At 43.0% G+C, this 17,984-nt stretch overlaps 1 protein-coding gene across 1 annotated transcript in view; it reads left to right on the top strand.

The window, feature by feature from the left end:
• The first annotated feature begins 6,652 nt into the window (after nucleotides 1-6,652).
• Nucleotides 6,653-17,984, top strand: part of Clstn2 (calsyntenin 2) — a 378,995-nt gene continuing 367,663 nt past the window's right edge. Inside the window, exons 1-2 of the mRNA XM_042665750.1 lie at nucleotides 6,653-6,689; nucleotides 7,198-7,308. Coding sequence (XP_042521684.1) covers nucleotides 6,653-6,689; nucleotides 7,198-7,308 — 148 coding nt within the window. The remainder of the gene's footprint in view (nucleotides 6,690-7,197; nucleotides 7,309-17,984) is intronic.

Raw genomic sequence — 17,984 nt, 5'->3', positions numbered from 1 at the left:
CTCAATCAGGATCCCACTTGGAAAAAAACGTAGGCAAGGAATTACCCCTTTATTTTCCCCAAGTATCTTGTGACATCAATTTAGTGGGCATGAGAAATAAGCACTTATTTGGCTGGTGTAGGACACAGTACCCTCAGACGATAGTCACTGTTGGAATTGCAGATCAAAGCTGGTAAGAGACGTGGGGTGCTGTATCTTGCCGGAAACACCCCTCTCTGTAGGAACTGAGAGCTCGAATAGCAGGTAGGGCTCAGCATTGGTGGAAGGCACAGCTCACTGATCTCACTGATCTCAAGTGCTGTGTATGCTTGCATCTGTTGTAAAGATGACTGCGGACTACCCTGGGATCTCTGTCCCTAGTTCCTGGGTTCCCAAAGCCTTTGAGATCCACTCCCGCCCCACAACCTTTGTGCTCTCAAGTTGCCTTTGATCAGCATCCTGGTGTGTTCTGGGGTCTGAAATGTGAGGTTTTCCTCAGAGAAGTGGCAGAGTTTAATCCATGAGTGGACAGTGAGGGAGATTCTGGTTAAGACAACATTTATGCCTGTTCTCCTGGATTGAGATATTCCTACATGAGAGAGAATTGCTACCCATCCTATGGGTCCAGAGACAACAGAAAGCTTTAGATAGAAAAATTCATGGTCAAAGCAATCGAGGAAGGCTGTGATGGCTTCACAGGGAGTTTAAAGAGAATTCACTTAGGTGTAACGAGGGAAGATTTGAACAACCCCAAGAGAGTGATCTGCGCATACTACGGAAGGTTTCCAGGTGAGGTCCTTGTGAGTGGGGAAGATCCTTGTGAACCAGGCCTGGTTCAAGATTCTAAACTTTGACAGGAAGACACGTAGGAAAGCGTATTGTCCGAGTCTCCTCAGTGTAACCTCAGGATATCAGGACTTGTTTGTGCTGCTGTAACTGCCTCCAGGACGGCTCCCAGCACACAATGGGGCCTCCCTCCACAGGAAGTTGTTGGATGAATGACTACAGACAAGTTATAGTCCAGTGGACTTCTTTTTTTTTCAGAGTGACAAAGTATATAATTTGGATAATGGATACTTTTACCTTTGACTCTTTGGTTCTCTCTTTTGCTGCTGTTACCTGCAAAAGGCAGTTGAAGGCTAGGACCAAGATATCTAGGTCTGAAGAAAGAAACTAACAAAGGAAAGTGAAGGGAAGTGCTGGGGTTCAGAGAACTATGCCAGCCCTACTCATGGTAGAGAAGAAATAGGGTTATGTGTTTAAAATTTGAGCTGGGTAAGAGTTAAGGAACTACAGACTGGGAAACAAGAGGATGGATGCTTGTTCCCTGTCTATAAGAAAGGAGGGGAGACAGTAAGACTAGGAAGAGGGGCAAAGGCAAGATTATGTACAGGAGCCTACAATATCAAGAGAAAGTCTCTAGAAACACAAAAAGGGGCCAGTGTTCCTCCAGATAAATCCAGAAACGAGCAGGAAGAAAATAACCTTATAGACAAGACTCTCAAGGTCTGTGGGAGAAACAGAGCAGCAGCACCTGGCACAGGGTAGGAAATAACCAGAGGTGCCAGAGACAGTCCATGAGAAAAGTGAGGATTTGATAAAAACAGGGGGTGCGTGCGCTCGTGCATACGCGCGCACACACACACACACACACACACACACACACATATAATAGTGTGGGCAGGTCTTGCTCATGAGAGGGAAAGCAGGGGATACTGATCACATGACAGATCCAAGGTGCCAGGATTACAGGACTGAAATAGACAGAGGATTATAGTTTTACACACACAGGGTGAATACTGAAAAGTAGAGACTTGGGGCTGCAACTGGGCAAATGTAAGCCTATCTTATTGGCAATTCTAAGGAGGCTGATAGGATATTTTCTATCTCTGTCTTACATTTGTTTTCTCTATCTGCTTACCCCAGATGTCACCAAGCATCTGCTATATCCCATAGCTGGCAACTGATACATGGGTTCTGAGAATATATTGATGCAGGGCTAAATTTGGTAGATTTGGGGGGGGGCCTCGGATATTCTTGTATATACTATTGACTTTCACACCCTTCACAAAGTAGGACACATGAGGGCCTTGACATTGGATAAATCCAACCCCCTTGTTGCGTTGGGAAGCACGCCCATTCTGGGTAGATGACAGGCAGGCCCTCGAGAGCAGCTGCTTCTAGGAGACATTGGGGCTCCAGTTAGGCAGATCTCTGAGATGATGGAAACTAAAGGCCTTTTTTTTTATTTTTAAAAATTTTAATTTGCAAAAGCAATGGCATCACTCTGGCTTTAAACTTTCATTTCTTTCCTAGAAATTAATCAGGGAGAGAGGATCCAGGACGCTGAAGTTCAGGGTATTTTTAGGTTGCCTGGATTGTTGTGCTTGTGGTATTTTTATGCTGTCATGTGGTGTTTGTGGTACTACTTTCCCTGTCGAAGTTATATTGGACAGTGTGGCTTGAAACTTGAGATGGGAAGTACAATCGGGGTGAATTTTTGACTCAGGGTGCAGTGGGGGGACTTGGCAGGGATTTTGACCGAAGATGGTATTGGCCATTTCAGAGGCTTCTGGAAACAACAGCTGGACCGCCCACCCCATAGTCCTTGGAGTGAAGACAGCCAGGGCTGCAAGTGACGAGACCAGAGCTCCTTCCTCTGCTGATCTCCACTGCTTAAAATACAAAACTCCACCTGCCACTTTGACTCAGTGGCCTCTATAGGCAAGACCCGGGTGGGATTTAGGGCAGAGGCCTAATCCTACCTGCCTGCTAGTCTATAGCATAGACGCTTCCCTTACCTGCCATCTGAACTCTTATCTACAATAAACCACCAGAAAACCGGAAGTGGCACTGTGGCTCAAGTGGTAGAGTACTCACCTTGAGCTGAAGAGCTGAGGGATAGTGCCCAGGCCCAGAGTTCAAGCCCTAGGACCGACCAAAAAAATAAAACCCCGTTGTCTGTCTGTAGCTGGGAAATCCAGTCTGTAATAGGGAATGCTTAGATTGTTGGAGCCTCATTAGGATAAAACCCTGTAAGAGAGACCTGGGGTAGCCTGATGTAGACACATTCTTTAATTAGGGACTGTGAGCTGGACAGAGTATTGCACTGAACAGGACCAAGCCCAGCTGTCTCCAGAGAAGAGAAACCAATACTCCTGTGATAGCTCTGCATAAGCTTTGAGATCTATGATGAAGCCCCATCACCAAGCCCAGGTCCCTCAAAGACTTTGGAGTGCCAGTGTGTCACTCAGTGGGTGAGGACTCTTCCAGCCTCCCCTTGGGCACATTCTCTGGGTCCTTGTGATACAGAGCTGTCTGCTCTATAAGTCCACATTTCCCTCACAGACACGCAATGCCAAGCAAAAGTCCTCTGTCTTCATTGTAAGTCCTGCCTCTGGATGGTTCTCCGTACCTCTCCTAAGCTGTACATCCTTCTACTTGCTTTGGCTTCATTCAGGGATAGCAGCGTAGGTACAACACCTCTAAATAAATGGAGTACACACCACTGCTAGGGCTTGCCTGCGACTCACAGATCTCCCAGGATATAGACTCTGAAGTACTATCTCTGCAAAAGTTTGGGGGAAAACTAAAAAAATGTTTTAGTCACTTTCCCTGGTGCTCTGGTTCTCTCAGGACCCTAGTGGCTATGATTTGTGACTTGATGAGGATTCTCTAATTTCTCTGACACCATCCTTTCGACCCTCTTGCCTTCTCCACCTGCCAGCAGCATTCTGGGTAACGGAAGTGTGGGAAGAAATATCTAGTGTGAAATTCAGATAATAGATAATTAAACAGTTTATCTCTTCCATGTGTTCCGGTGGGAGAGAAAAAGCCTCTGAGATACTAGTGGTTTCTGTTGTCAATTGAGGTCTTGCCTTAGTATTCCTGTTGTGCTTAGAAGTTGGCTATGTTTTCTGCAAGACTGGCATGTCCTTCTCATTTGAAATTTATGCCAAACATTTGGAGACTAGTTAGGGAGCTGTGTCATTTCCTCAGTTTCTTTGGTTTCCATGGAGTTCTTAGGTAGCCAAGTACCAAAATTCCTAGGATGTTTTGGTTATTGTGTTTTGGAGTGTGTGGTTACATGAGTCTGATCTGAACCCACAGTGCCTACAGCCATATGGAGCCTTACCACTGGGTAACCATGTGACCCAACCAGGCAGCCAAGATGTAGTTTATAGGGTCTGCTGGGAGGGTCACGTGGCAAGCCTGTGCCTCTGCAATTGGTTGGCTTCAAGCAGTGGTCTGATAGCATCAACTCCAGGACAGAGGTAATCTGTTTGCAATTCCAAACTCATTATTTCGTTATTTGTATTCAATATGACAAAGGTACTTGTGAACAACACATTTTAAAAAACATCATTACTATCAAATTTGTTAAGCCAAGTGTAAACATTTTATTGGCAATAAGATCTGAAGACTGGGTTTTTTTCCCTTCTTCTTCCTTTTTGGTTTTTAAAACTAGAACTTTATTTCACAGCTGCCAGGCTCCTGGGTTGGGTCACAAGTTAATAATGTCTCTTCCTTGGTATGAAATTGGGCTGTTGCTGCCTGTTGCTCAAATTAGGTCATGGCGAGCTTTTCATTGCTTATGGTTGAAACGAGGGGATAGTACATCTTCATTATGAAGCTTTCGTTTTTACTTTATCTTGCACCATCAAGTATAATCAGAGGATCAGGAGGGCCTGTGTTCCTTGGAAGGAGATTTCAGGCACAAAACAACAGCAAAAAAGGTTTGGTTTGTCTCGTGGGGGTTGGGGAAGGGGGTGAGGGGAGGGAGGGGTGGAAACCTTGTGCATCTTCAGGGGAGATGGTTCAGCATAAATGCTACCCAGACATGTTCTTGAAAGACCTTTGTAAGAGTGGGAGTGGATTTCTCTTTGACTTCCAACTAGAATCTAGCATCCTAGAACTTAAGTGGCTTTTGCTTTGGGATTTTTCTGATGTTACAGCTTTAAAATTAAGATAAACAAGTTTAGGATTCAGAATGGTGGCTACCTCTTCCTAGGCAGATCACCACCAAATGAACTTGAGTCCCCGTGGATTATTTCCAGATTGGGGGGGGGGGGAGGAATCATGAAGGAGTAATGGTGTCCTTTAGATTCATCAGAAGCTGAATTGTAGCCACATCTTGCTGTGTGACTTCAGAGTAGTTACTTGGCCCTCTGATTTGTTTTTCTTTTCTCTCTCAAATGAAAATGCATTTCACCTTAGTCATGAAAGACACTCATGATTCATACTTCAATTTCAACAGCAGCTGTTTACCACTGTCTCTCAAGCTGCAATCTCTTCTCTGTCTCCTCTTCCTTCCTTCTCTCTTCTTCCTCTTCCCCTTCTTCTCCCTTGTCCTGTATATTTTCAACACTTAAAGAATGCATGATCCTGAATTTAGTCACATACTGTGTTTGGTGTGTCATTTTGGGTCAAGTGTTGGGGATGCACACATGATATATATTGTGTACCTATGTAAACACAGAAACACACAGCCACAAAAGGAAAAGATCATCCTGGTATGGCCAAGACTCAGTTTTTTCCTCCATTGGGAGTAGTCCCATGACTGATAGAGAACAAGGGTTTGGATTCTGGGCAAAGCAGGAAGGTCTCCAACCCTACCCACCATCCCATGTTCCTTCACTCTCTGTAACCCAGGACACATCTTCCTTGGATATTATACCACAGTGTCACAGGATAGATGTCACCTTTAATGACCTGCAGCTACCCCTAGGGGGGAGTTGTACCCTTCCCCTTCCCCCTCTTCCAGACCTCAGTGCCATTTTGCATTTGTTCTTCTCAAAGTAGGGTCTTGCTTTATTCATGGGCTAGCCTGGACTGTGATCCTTATACTTGTGCTTCCCTGCATTGCTGGGGATGACCGAAGTGTACCATCACATTCAGCCCATTGGTCTCAGCCATGGAGCCTCATGAATGTTTTTGTGCTTGAGTTAGCCTCAAAACCTGATTCTCTTGTCTCTGCTTCCCACGTGGCTGTGCTTAGGGGTCTGAGCCTCCATACCTGGATTTACTCAGGTTGTTAATTGTATGTGAAATGACTCAATTTTTATCTCACCTCTCAATTTTTGTTCCAGCAACTAAATAACTTCAATTCATACCATGTGCTATGACATTATTTGGCTTTCATGTTGCATATTGTGTTTATGCACAGGATTCAAGTATGTTCTTTTCTCTTTGGCTTTGAGTATCTAAAACAGTGTTTTTGGCACCATCACAATGATGAAGATGAGCACAACATAGGCAAAGAGATGGCCTAGGAATTCACAAACTTTATAGACCATGATAATGACAGTTTGCCTTGTGAAGGTTAAAAATGTGTTTGTGACTTTAAGTAGTACTATTCCGTAACACTGTGAAATATGTGAAATTTATGTAATCACCTAATCTCAATTTAAAAGAAAAGAAGAGAAAAGAAGTGAGAGAAGGGATGGGTTAGGAGCGATGGGTGACAATGTTGTCAGATACCTGGTATTCATATACTGTTTTGTAGAATGGGAACTTCTTTGTACAACTTCTTGAAGATAATAATAAAAAAGAGATGGCCTAGGGCAGCCATCTTAGTATTTGGGGAAGTACTTATGTTAATTCTTAGATGATCACGGAAGTAAAAAACACTACTGTGAAAAATTACCCAGTTGAGCCTTTGTAAACAGCAAATATGGCAGTTATTGAAGTAGCTCAGCTGTGGAACCCAAGTACCTCTGTTCTGTAGGTCTACTTTTACCCTAGATCTCCTCCCCTGCTCTTAGCCTTCCCCTACCTCCACTGATTCTCCTGAATTTCCATGACCCCTGTGACCCCTTCTCCCTCCCTCCCCAGGCCTCAGCCTGCACTAGTCATTTTCTTCATTCTCAAACACCAGGTGACACAACAACTGAGTGTCTCTTCCTGAGAGACAAGAATCCCCTGTGAGACAGATAAACTATAACCTTCATGTAGCAATTTTTTTCTTCTTTCAGTAAGAGATAAGGGGTGATAGATAAGGGGTATGAGAGTTGAGGGGGAGAGAGAGAGAAAGAGGAGAGGAGGAGGGGAGGGGAAGAGAAAGAAGAGGAAGAAGAAAGAAGGGAAGAGGTAGGAAGGGAAGGAAGGGAAAAGGAAGGGAAAGCAGCTATTAACATAGTCACCATTTATGCTACGAACTCTAAGTACCACCTTTTCCTTAAGAGTCATTTAAATTTCCCCTTTATGTTTATGATATAGATTTACCATCATCAACATCATCATCACCATCACCTCTGTCACCAACATCTTCACCGTCAGCACTGTCATTGATCACTGTCATCATTTCAGAGAGAAGAGAAGAGACAAAAAGTAAGTCCACCCATCTGGCTAAATTCTAGGATTGCTCTAAAATAAAGGATTTCCAGGTAAGTTCCAATTGCAGGGAAACAGCAAATGATTTTTTACGGAAAGCATGTCTTCATTATTGCATAGGAATACTGAGAAGTTGCTCCTTATCTTCAATTTAAATTTAACTTTGGGTGATACATTTTTGCTTGCTAAGCCCCATGATCATATTCCACTGAGGCAGAGGGAGGATTAGAGCTGAGTTTCTATCCTTGCCACTCTACCACATGAAATGTGTCAAGTGTTCCTCCCAGCACACAAGTTTTTGGATTTTATCTAAAAACAACTTAACTTTTTGCCTGGTTCTGAATCTGTTTATGCTTTCTGCTTGCTTTGTGTCATTTGTGAAAATTTTTTTTTCTTAGAAAGCCATCCATTGTATCAAAATTTTGGGAACAGTTGGCAGAATACATTGTCCTCAATTTTTCAAATCTTTGTATTTGTGGTTTTATCTTTTTATTATTCCTGATGGGGTTTACCACCTTATCTCTTTTCAAAAGTATCCCCTTTTCATTGCTTTTGAAGAACAAACTTTTATTTACAACCAAAGGGTTTTCTAATTCAATATTTTCTGCTTTTATCTTTATTATTTCTTTCTATTGATCTTAGCCAAAAGGCTAAGAAACAATAAAATCCCACTTTTGATTTTTTCTTTAATTTAGATTATTTAGAGTTTACAAATTTCCAAGTCAGACTGCTCTTCTCTCTCTCTCTCTTTTTCTTTTTAGATAGGGTCTTGCTAACTCTTTTGCCCAAGCTGACTTGGAATTACAACTCTCCTATATCAATATCTTGACTAGCTAGAATTACAGACATATGCAGTCATACTTGGCTTACTGTTTTTTTTTTTTTTTGTGGAAAATGTTTTTGTTGATATTTTCTAGATATATTGTATGACTTCTGTTTGTTTTAGAAGTGATACATTTTCTTTGTGCCCTAATACATGGGCAAAGTTCTAAGGATGCATGAAAAGAGTGTCCATGTTCTCTGTGTCTGAAGCAATGTGTGTACATGTGTATATTATTCTACCTATGAAGTAACAAGTATGTGCATATATTATCCCAAGTCCTTCATGGCTTTACTTCATATTTGCCATGGAACTGGAGCTCACCATGTTGGGTGAGACAAGATAAGCACAAAAAGCCAAATATTGGTCGCACTTATTTGTGAAAGTTAGACCTAAAATGATCATGATAATTGTGATGTTGATAATGATGTTAATAATAGTAGGGCATGAATGTAAAAGGTGACTGTCTAGGGGCAATCAGCAGGAGTGGGAAGGGGGAAAGAAAAAGATACAGACAGCTGAGCACTGGTGGCTCATGCCTGTAATACTAGTTACTCAGGAAGCTGAGATCTGAGAATCACAGGAAACTCTTATCTCCAATAAACCACTAGAAAACCGGAAGTGGCACTGTGGCTCAAGTGGTAGAGCGCTCACCTTGAGCTGAAGAGCACAAGGACAGTGCCCAGGCCCAGAGCTCAAGCCCCATGACCACTACCACCACCACCACCACTACCACCACACCATCAACAACAAGAAAATACAGAGAGTAGAGAGAACTGAAAGACAACTCCCCCTCCACAGTAAGGTAGCATATTGAAACCCACCAAATATCGTTCACTGTTTGAAAAAGCAATATTATAAGATGGAGGGTGAATTTGTTCAATGTATACTATAGGTGTCTACGAAACTATCATAATGAAACCCCTTTGTATTATTAGCATAGGCTAATTTTATAACAAATAAAGGATGAAAATGTAAATGTAAAGCTTTCATGACCTCAGACTAGGCAATAATTTCTTAGTTATGATACCAAAAGCACAAGTAACCAGACAAACAAACGATTGAAAAATCCTGAAACACAATTAAGAGAATAAGAACATGAACTTGAATCTGAGGGATGGGAGAAGGTGAGCCTGTGTAGTTTCTTAAGCAAGGCAAAAGCATGGCTGGACCTGTGTTTTATGTACCTCCCAGAGGTATCTGGGTGAGCACCCAGACTGGCTGATGAGCGATGAACTACAGAAATGAGGCAGGTGTGATACAGAACCTAGCCTTGGCAAGGTAGGCAAAGGTGATGGAATTTGTGATGGATAGAGCTTTCAGGTATAGGCATATGTGTAAAGCCATAATGGGTTCATTTTCTGATGATTCAGAGTCTGAAGGCCACAGGAAACTTCTGTCTACACCTTTCCTTCTTGTGACTGTAAAGTATATTAAATAGGAAATAGGTAGGTTTCATTAGGTAGCCAATGAAAAGAACACCATGCGCTATTCAGCAGGAGAATTTTATTTACCGAACTGCTGTCCCCGCTGTGCGCGGTGGAGAGACATGGCTGAAAAGAAAGGGGCGACCCACCCCTGGGCCAGGACTTTTTGGGACAGGAAGAGGTGTGGCCACACTGGATCCAGACATGACCTCAGGGTCTGGGACCCTCCTAAGGTCAGATGGGCAGCATGTGACCAGAGGTGACCCAGGATGTGACCTAGCAGGAGGGGAAGGTGACTGCTTCCAGGTGTGCCAGTTACCTAGGTAACAGATACTGGGCAGAAACTTAGCGACGAGGTAGAGAGGTGTCCCTGTGCAGACCCCACAGTGACTATGTTTAGAGACCTTAATTCTAAATTACTTTGAGATTGTGGCTTTTTTTTTTTAATTTCCTTGTCATAATTATCTGGAATCCACATTAGCTACTTGATGACAGGGAACCCTGGCCCAGGGATTGCAGTGTGTGAAATGAAGCATCACTGAGTTGTATTGAAATCTGGGCGTCGCTAATGTGTGTGTGTGTCCCTGACATTTCTGTAGGATCAAATCAGATCCTGTCACATTGACAAGAGCGGGGTCCAGAGGCAGTGTGTTATCATCGCCTAACATAGTGTTCCTTAATCATCGGCACCCTCATGCTTCCTGCAGAGCAGATTGAGCTTGCTAGAAATAGCACGAAGTTGAAAATTAGCGTCTTTCTCTTAAATAATCAGCGTGTGATATTTATAGTTTTTGTGAACTCTCGGCATCTTAACGAAGGTAAACTAATTTCACAGTTAGAGGTGAGGTAGCTTCACCCCCTCCCCACCTTTACGGTGTGACTCCCCCCCCATCTTTTAGTGTCTTTTTTGGGTGTCTCAAATTTTCCATAGCATGAATAATTCTCTTCATTGCCCCTCTCCTCAGAGGTGTTTTCTGCACTTAGTGTGGCCCTGTGATAATTTACCATGTTTGCAAGGATTTGTGGATAAAATAAAATATTTGCTTTTCTTTACAGTTACTCACCAGACTGTGACATTGGCAAACTTGATCTATATAAATTAGCCAATCTTAAAACTCGAGCAAATGTCCAGATTCCTTGTCTAGATCACTGAGGTTATTTTGTTTATTTATTTATATTTTTGTCAGTTGTGGGGCTTGAACTCTGGGCCTGGGCACTGTCCTACAGCTCTTCAGCTCAAGGCGAGTGCTCTCACAGAACCACTTCAAGTTTTCTGGTGGTTTATTGGAGATAAGAGTCTCACAGACTTTCCTGCCCAGGCTGACTTTGAATGGTGATCCTCAGATCTCAGCCTCTTGGGTATCTAGGATGACAGGCACAAGCCATCCGCTCCTGGCTACTTTATTTTTTAATCTTATGTAAGTACTAGTGCTTGAACTCAGGGCCTGGGCACTATCCCTTAGCTTTTTCACTCAAGGCTTGCACTCTGCCATTTGAGTCCCAGCTCCACTGTTAAGAGGAAAAGAGACACACTAAAACAGGGTCTAATAGAGGGATAGAACCTTGGGACAGAAGGGAAGTCTGTGAGGTCAGTGTTTGGGGGTCCCTTCTCCATCTAGTCTTCTTTCTTGAACCTACCTCATCTTGTATCTTGGGCATGATGGCTAAATATGTTCTGGGGAGTCCTATGTAGGCCTGTCTCTCAGTAATGGATCTCTGCTGTAGAATAACCCCTCTCCCTCATTTCCTTACCCATTAAAGTTGCCATCTTGCACTTAGGTTGTTATTGTCCTTCTTAAGAAGAAAGCAAACGTTTGGAGGTAATTAATTCTCCATGGTAAAGTACTGGGTGGCTAGCCTACTAGTGCATCCCAAACTATGGGGATTTCAGGAACACTGAGAGGAGAACTAGAGGATTTTCAGCTCCAGGAACAGCAAGGTAGGCAGGGGCTTGCACGCATTCCTGGAGCTATAGAAGCCCTCAGCTGTGTGGCGCCTGAGCCAGCCTTGGGAGAATGCTGAGCGTGCACTGCCAGCACTGCTTGTCATGTGCTCAGATGTTACACTGGTGCATGAAGCAGTACAATGAATGATAGGCTCTTTCTGGCAAAGACATTGTAAACTCCAGGGAATGGAGTTTAGCTAATACATCTTTACTGTTACAGCACTGGAGCTGTATATAGTGTTTGCCTATTGTGCATCTACCACCAGTAGAAAGGAAGAGAGAGACAGGTAGAAAGGTAGAAGAGATAGAGGGAGAAAAAAGAGGAAGGAGTAAGAGAAGAGCGGGGAGAGAGAGAAAAAGAAGTGGGAGAAGAGGAAGGGAAGAGGGGAGTGAGGGGGATGAGACAAAAAGGGAAGGAAGGAGAGAGAGAACAGGGATGTCTTTAGGACAGGAAGAGTATACAGTATATAGAAGTATATGTAGAGTGTATAGAAGTAGTTTTAGCTTAAAAATGGTCATAAAAGATTGAAAAACACATAAGAAACAAGAAGTATGGAATAAAAAAAAGTTTAGAATTCTAGGCTTTTAGGACTAGGAATTTAGAACCTTTAGAAGGGCCTAGGTGAAATTTTAGAGGGCACTAAATGATAAACAGTATACTTGATAGAGACATAATAAGCATGACCTTATGGCATAAGTAACATGCTATAGAGAGACAATTCCAGGGAGAAATGGACAATCCCATTCTCTCCTGAGACTTGTTTATACAGAAAGCAAAAACTAGCAGATTTGTGAGCTCCATGAGCTCCATGTTGAAAGGACTAGGGATGACAAAGAGGTAGGAGAGAGATTTGAGGGGCACCAAAACTGGCATCATGTGCAGGGGCCTGTTTCCAAGGGCAGAAGTCCTGGGGGCCTGAAGTCTTTCAGAAGACTGTACTCTTAGCCACACCCCTGCTGTTGGCATCACTGGAAATCCTCCAAATCTGAGCCTCTTGAGTATCTAGTATTACAGGCATGAGCCACCAGTATCTGGTTGGAAGTATAGTTTCTACTGAATTTGCTTTCTTTGCCTTATTGTAAAGTTGAAAAATCCTAAGGCTCATACCTGTAATCCTAGCTACTCAGGAGGCTTAGATCTGAGAATCGAGATTCAAAGCCAGGCGAGGCAGGAAAGTCTGTGAGATTCTTATCCCCAATAAAACTACTAAAAAAACGTTGAAAGTAAAGCTGGGGATCAAGTGGTAGAGCATCAGCCTTGAACAAAAGAAGCTCAAGGACAGCATCCAGGCCCGACTTCAAGCCCCAGGACTGGTACACTAGTGCACATGAATGTACACAGGCACACACACACACACACACACACACACACACACACACACACACACACACACACACACACATGCACACACACACATGCACACACGCACACACACAAATCCCAAGTCAAACCATTATAAAACAGGAACCATCTGTGAATAACTTTAAATGAATATACTTTACTATATCATAATGATGACTTGTGGGTTTAAAACATACAGGATTAAATTAGAAAACAATGGTAGCTACAAAAGCAAGAAGGGATAAGTAGGGTTCTAGTGCTCCAGGTTCCTTTTATCTCTAAGGGTGACAGGTGTATAAATAATATCAGTCTAAAACAAGTCATGAATGCACATTGCAATCTCTGGAGTAATAATAAAAGGGAAGAGATCCAACAGATGTTCAATGTTATTGTCTGACTTCAACAATAGTTTAAGCAATAGCTACTGTTGGAGGGAGAAGCAGTCTAAGGTCTCACTTGCAAGTTCTGAGTTACACAAGGAAGAGAGCCAGTCACTCTGGAATGCATTGGGTTGCATGGTTGATTGTAAATTTTCGAGCTTTAACTTTGGACTAGACCATGTGATTGCTCTGGCCAATAGACAGTAGTAGAAGTGGAAAGAAGCCTCATATCACTGTGTAACCCCTCTGTACAGTAAAATATATATATATAATATATATATATATATATTTAATTAAAAAAAGAAGTGCCGAGAAGCCATTTGTGAGCCTAGGCATCAAGGCACATTGTCTTTACATCTTCTCTTGTACTTCTGCCATGGACATGAGAGCATATCAAGGCATATGACAAACACAGGGAGCAGAGTCAAGCCAATTGTCCTTGTTATGGCCAGCCAGAATTGGCAAACTGCCAAGGGGGCCGCAGAAATCTTAGCATGTGACAAGAAAAGCCCCTTACTGATGTTAGTCATGAAAGCAATGCATGCTTGTTTCTTCGTTTCTTTCTGTCAGTCATGGGGCTTGAACTCTGGTCCTGGGCACTGTCCCTCAGCTCTTCAGCTCAAGGCAAGTGCTCTACCACTTGAGTCATGGTACCACTTCTGGTTTTCTGGTGGCTTATTGGAGATAAGAGTCTCATAGACTTTCCTGCCCAGGCTGGCTTTGAACGGTGATCCTCAGATCTCAGCCTCCTGAGTAGCTAGTCACCAGCACCTGTCGTGCGTGCTTGTTTCTATAAGCACAATGTCATGATAACTTGTTAAGTAGTAATATTACAGCAAAAATGGACAAAGAATGAGGATGGATGTGGGGGCGGGGCCCTCACTAGAGGAGGGACAATGGTGTTCATGCAGGTCCATGAATTTATGAATGTCCATCAAACAGATGTTAAGGATTTGTAGCTCTCATTTGTTGACATTTTAGATGGACAGCCTGAAGGCTTAAGGCCAAGGAGTGAACTCGTGAGCATATTTTTTCAGGAAGTGTTGGAGTGAGAACAACCCAGACTACTTTTGGTGGCAGAAATGGATTTTATGGTGAGGCCAGAGTTTTTACAGAGCCTTTAATGTCACCATTTCATGCATGGATGTGAAAATGAGTAGTGGATGTGCTTTTATCAGAAAGGCAATCTGTTGTTTGAAGAACGACTTGCTCTTCTTCCCACCAAGGAATCCTGCTTCTTACTGATCCTGTCAATAGTGTCCATTAGGAGAGATGTACTTTAAGTAGTGGTTTTTATTGAAGCTGATTGCCAAGCTCAGTTCTAAAAGCCAGATTCTGTGAACTAGCTGGGATTAATAAGAGACATCATTACAATCCAGGGGAAATGCTCTGATTCAAATCATATTTCCCATAGTGCTTATACCTCTCTATTTCTCGATTAACTAGTGGTACATGTCTTGGAGAAAATGTAATAGAATTGCAGTGAGAGATGTTTATGTCCAAAAAAGGATGGATTTTTTATTGTGATGGTCATTAGACTTGGGAAAGAAACTTGGCAAAGCCATTGTGAAATCTTTCTCCCCTGAAGTCTCATGGAAACAGGCTGGGAAAAAATGATTGATCTGGTGATGGTGGGAAACCTGATTGGTCAGTTGGATTTCATCTTTGACAGAGAAAGGAACAGACCAGTCAGAGAGCCTTGGCAATGAACTTCAGTCTGGTCGAAGAGCCTTGACAATAAACTCTTAGTGCTTGCTAGTTCTTCCTCCAACCTCATCAGGTTCCTCTCTCTCACTCATAGACTTGTTTCCTAGTCAAGGGCAACATTTGACCTTCATGGCTAGCTGCATTTACACCATGTTCTCTTATCTCAATTCTGTTGGGAAGCAATGAGTAGAGTCACAGGGTGCAGAGAACACTGGTTTTGGGCTCAGACATCTAAACACTGAGTGGAGTGTAGAATGGACTTTGTGCACATATCTTGCCTTCAGTTCTAATGTGAGACACAAAAATCTAACCCATAAATAAAAATATAGGTAATGTGCTAGTGGCTAGGATATAGAAACAAAGCAAGATAAGGCATTTGAAGATGATGCGTTGAGCATAAGGTGGTTAGGGAAGGAATTTCTTTTGAAGTACCATTTGTGCAGAACCTTGAATGAAATGAGGCCGAAACCATGTAAAAATGGAGAAAGAGTTTAGTGCCAAGGCCCTGAGGTTGGAATGTTCTGGAAACGTCGAACAAACAGCAAGAAGCTCAATATGGCTGAGCAGAAAGCGCCAGATGGAGCAGGGTGAGAGATGAGAACTGGGATCCACACACAGGGCTTGGAGTGGAGGGGGGAGGGTGGCTCATAGGACATGCGATTATTTTGGATCTCATTCTATTTTTTTTTCTGTTTTTTTTTTTTTTTTTTTTGGGGTGGGGAGGGGGCCCAGTCATGGGGCCTGAACTCTGGGCCTGGTCGCTATCCTTCAGCTCAAGGCTAGTGCTCTACCACTTGAGCCACAGCGCCATTTCCGGCTTTTTTGTTTTTGCTTATGTGGTGCAGAGGAATCGAACCCAGGGCCTCAGGCATGCAAGGCAAGCGCTTTAACCACTGAGCCACCTTCCCAGCCCTGGATCTCATTCTAAATGTTATACGACTGTAACAGCCTTGAAGGGCTTTGAGCTGGGAAGCAGCAAGGGCTGATGAGCATCCCAAGGGGTTGATCCAGCTACTCTGTGAATGGGCTGGTGGGGGAAAGGGGGACTAATATGGGAAAGAAGTCCAGAGTAGAGCCTATGACAATAGTCCAGGTGAGACAAGGTTGGCTTGGGCTTGTGACCGACAGGTGATGACTCCTTTTGATACTGAGGTGAATGCTGGCACTGCTCTCAGACTAACTGTGACCTTGTTTGTTTGTTTGTTTTTTAAAGATCCTCTGAGTTTGTTTCTTTTACAAAAATGAAGATGTATACAGTTGTTTGTAGTCCCTTGCTGCACTGTGGGCCCTTGCTAGCCTGGTGACTTCATAGCCCACACTCTCCCCTGTGGATAGCTCTACCCGCCGCCCGGGAGGGAGAATTCCTACAACTAGTGGACAGAGTGTTGACTTAATCCTTCTCATCAGCCTGTAGCACATGCAAAGTCTCGCTCATATTTTATTTACTCCTAGCCCCCATTGTTACTGGAAAATCAGCGCAGCTAGGACTTGGTTCTTTCATCTTGGCAAGAGAGGAATTCAAGCAGGACATGAAGCGTAATGAAAACAATAGAAAAAAGTTTATTAAAATGATGGCGAGATAGACTGCAAAGCAGTGGTGGGCTTGAGAGCAAGCCTGGGGTTTTTATTCAGTCCAGGGTTAAGGGTAGGTGATTCTTTATTTTCCTGGAAAGTATGATGGGCAGGTTGATTGGCAAGTAGAGTTTATGTAACAGATGTGCCTCTGCACGCATGCCAAAGTTTTTTAGGAGGGAGATGGGCATGTTTATAGAGACTGAATAGTCACTTCAGCTCATTTTCTGGGTACCGTGGGTCCAAAAGGTTGTTTACTCCAGCGTCGTCATCCTTGTCCTCATACATGCTGGATGGGGGTTCTGCTCTGCTGAACAAACCTTCTGGCTATTGGGACTTAGTGCCACCTCATCAGATCCCAGGAATTTTATCAACATGTTTATTTAGTGGGACTTAATTGATGAACCATCTGATGACTTCTTTGAAAGTCACAAAAGGTATATCTTGTGGTTGTATCCAGTCTTACCAGCGACTCTGATAACCGTGGAGAGTAGCCTTGCCTCTTGCCTTGGCAACCATGATTTTTGTGCTGTCTGTCTGTCAGCCGCACCATTACCCTCTACACTCTCATCCCAGTCCATCATTCCAAGACATTTACTGCATATCGTTTTTCAAATGGCATGTGGTTGTTTTGTGCTTGTAATCTAAATTGTATTATATACTTTATTCCCTTTCCCAGATCCATCTTCGTTTCATGTAGACATTTATTTCTACCTGCTGCTGCTCACCAGTACCTAAGCCATGGTGGGTATCCACCATAATTTACATAGGCCCTCTTCCAATCCCACTGTAACCTGAAGCATCTTAGCAACTTCACACTTGTGACTCCTGGACCTCTGTGTGGAAATTTTATTGGGTGGACACCCAAGGAGCAGGGCAGCTGGGTCACAGGTATTTGTACGCTGAATTTGACTATTGTGCACAACCAGACTGCTTTCCAGAATGGTTGAACCACTCATATTAACATGGAAATTTCCATGCCTCTATATCTCTGCTAACACTTGGTATTTACAGCTTTCCAATTTCACCAGTTTGATAAGTTCTAAGCCCTTGATCACTTAATGATTATTTCTTAGATTATTAAAGACTTTGAGCATCTCTTCCTATGTTTATTAGCTTTTGTTGTCATTGTTGGTCATTGCTTGAGGCTATTATGCTACCACTTTGAGCCACAGTGCCACTCCAGTTTTCTGGTGGTTAATTGCAGATAAGAGCCTCACAGACTTTCCTGTCCAGGCTGGCTCTGAACCATGATCCTCAGATCTCAGCCTCCTGAGTAGTTAGGATTACAGTCATGAGCCACAGGCATCTGGCCTTACTAGCTTTTTGAGTTTCCTTTTATTTTTTAAAAAAAATGTTTTAAAATCACATCCTTGGAATATTTGTAACTTGGGATTACCATTTTTTCTTTTGACTTACAGGAGTTTGTAGCTTCTTTTATTCTATCATCTAGTAACACTTTTCAAATATCTTTCATTGA

Source organism: Dipodomys spectabilis, unplaced genomic scaffold (genome assembly GCF_019054845.1).
Source record: "Dipodomys spectabilis isolate Male_0828 unplaced genomic scaffold, ASM1905484v1 ptg000342l, whole genome shotgun sequence".
Taxonomy (NCBI): Eukaryota; Metazoa; Chordata; class Mammalia; order Rodentia; family Heteromyidae; genus Dipodomys; species Dipodomys spectabilis.
The sequence above is the reverse complement of the archived record's forward strand: the minus strand, read 5'-3'. Positions and strand labels throughout refer to the sequence as shown.